The following is a 2,417-nucleotide window of genomic DNA, read 5'->3' on the forward strand; positions in this document are numbered from 1 at the left end:
AACACTGTTAAAAATTAGACTTGAACTAACGGAATTGCCCTTACAAGAAAGAAAAAAAAAAAAAAAAAAAAACACCTGCAACTCATCTTCCCCAATCGATTTTGGGGAAGATGGGTTGCAGATTTCAAAACCCCTTCAACCCTTTCAACGTCTGATGTCATTCTGCCTTTCCCTCTCTTGGATTCCAGTCAAGAATCGGTCGGGTTGGGTATCAAAACTTTGATGCGCAAAAGGGTTTTGATTTGGGATTTTTTCCCAATTTGAAACCCTAAATTCCTTAAGGGGGTCAAGATCAAGGGCGTGAACGAGAGCGAGAGCCAGAGAGAGCGAGAGAGAGATGGCTCTGAGAGTTGCGATTCTCCGCCACATTCGAGTCCCAGTTCAAACTGCGGCACTAGATCGATTGGGATCTCAGGCATGGAATCTCTGCAACTCCATTCGGTCGATGTCATCCCATGGAGACAATCATCTCGAGAGGGAAGAAGTGATCAAGAGAGTTCTCGATGTTGTCAAGTGCTTCCCCAAGGTCGATCCTTCTAAGGTTACCCCTGATGTCCATTTCGAGAAAGATCTAGGCTTGGATAGCTTGGATACTGTTGAAATTGTAATGGCTTTAGAGGAGGAGTTCAAGCTAGAGATTCCAGATAAGGAGGCTAATAAAATTAATTCCTGCCCCCTCGCTATTGAGTATATTGCAAACCATTCAATGGCTTGCTAGTTCTAGGTTATTGTGTCCAGAATGTAATGATTGGATCATCCGTTTTTGCTCAACTTTGTTGAGTAGTTGTAGGAATCTGATATTCGTGGTGGATAGAAAAATAATTTTGATCCATTTGATATTGTAAGTCATTGTTGATAAACTATATATTTTCTTGGATTTCTCATGTTTCAAGCTAAAACACTTTTGATAAATTCCTTAAGAGTTGAAAGGGTTTTGAAACCTGCAACTCATTTTCCCCAAAATCGATTGGGGAAGATGAGTTGCAGGTGTTTATTTTATTTTATTTTTTTGTAAGGGCAATTCCATCAGTTCACCTCTTATTTTTAACACTGTTAATCATGAACTGACGGAATGGGCTTATTTGTTACCATTTACAAACCTCAGGGGGGTACGTAGAATTTTCCAAAACTGGGGGGTGAAAATATCCTTTCGTCAAACCTCAGGGGTGGTATGTGTAAATTTCCCTTATAAAATTTGTAAAACTATAAACATATATGTTCTGTGGACAATTGATTGGAATGCCTCTGGTTCCATCAGCTGCTTGAGTTACAATTATTTACCAATAAGCACATGCACTCATAAATGGGAATAACTAAAACCCCTCTAAAGTGATAGAAATAATTATGTTAAAGTCCTTCCACTCAACAATATCACATAATGGACTTTTGGGTATGGAACATGAACATCGTCAAAAACCCTACTTTGTCGTATCAGCTTTATCAGAGAATCTTGGGCACAGGTTGGACATAAATCTTTTGACAAATAATTTTCAAACATGATTAATAAATAAATAATAATATGTTTAAAAAAAAAACATTTGTAAATTCTTTACAAAATTGACATAGAGCTCAAATTTCGTCTAATCACAATTGAACAACCTTCTCAAGACATTTGTAAATTCTCTACAAAACTGCCATTGAACTCGAATTTCGAGTAATCATAGTTGAACAACCCTCTCAGGATATTCACCCATAGTCGGGAGTGTATTCCAAGTCGTGCATCTCATCCATTCACAAATGAACAATACATATCCAATCCATTGACATTTAGCCAGTATAGGCATCAACCTTTAGTACACCAAAACATACAAATGCCTTGCCACAACGATAAAGACTTCTTAGGTATGGGGACCAACAACTATCATAGAGAATTGTGTTATTTAAAACAACGGATGGTATTCTAAGCAAGATTTAATTCTTAGGTGATCCAGTTCGATACACGTACAATATGAATACTCACAATTATATTTTAGAATCATATTCATATTCATATTCCGAAAGATACGTGACAATCACATGAAGAAAAACCCTAATTATATTAACCTCATTGGAAAAAACTATATGTCATAACAAAAGGGCAAAAAAGTAAGATTACAGATTATTTGACACATTGATGGTATCAACAAGAAAATCCATTTCTTAAATGTTATGTTTCAATAATTTTTTATATTTCTAATTTCACCCATTGATATTATAGTGACGATATGTATTTCCTCTCCTCCATTGATCGGCCGCAACAGCCACTCGCAATGGGAAAGAGAGAAAACAATAAGAAGAGAATAAACCAAATACAAAATTAACATATCCTTTTTCTAGGTCAAAACATTTCTCCACATGTGAGAAGAAGTTTTTGGAGGTGATAGTATGGGTAAAGTTGAAAATATGAAAAAAGATATCCCCAATATAATATATCAAAT

The 2,417-nt window shown here is 36.0% G+C and overlaps 1 protein-coding gene across 1 annotated transcript; it reads left to right on the top strand.

Moving 5' to 3' along the window:
- The first annotated feature begins 287 nt into the window (after positions 1–287).
- Positions 288–842, top strand: LOC122640534 (acyl carrier protein 1, mitochondrial-like). The gene has a single exon (XM_043833756.1). The coding sequence runs from the start codon at positions 338–340 to the stop codon at positions 716–718; it is 381 nt and encodes a 126-aa protein (XP_043689691.1). The 5' UTR covers positions 288–337; the 3' UTR covers positions 719–842.
- Positions 843–2,417: the final 1,575 nt, after the last annotated feature.

This window comes from Telopea speciosissima, chromosome 9 (assembly GCF_018873765.1).
Source record: "Telopea speciosissima isolate NSW1024214 ecotype Mountain lineage chromosome 9, Tspe_v1, whole genome shotgun sequence".
Lineage (NCBI taxonomy): Eukaryota > Viridiplantae > Streptophyta > Magnoliopsida > Proteales > Proteaceae > Telopea > Telopea speciosissima.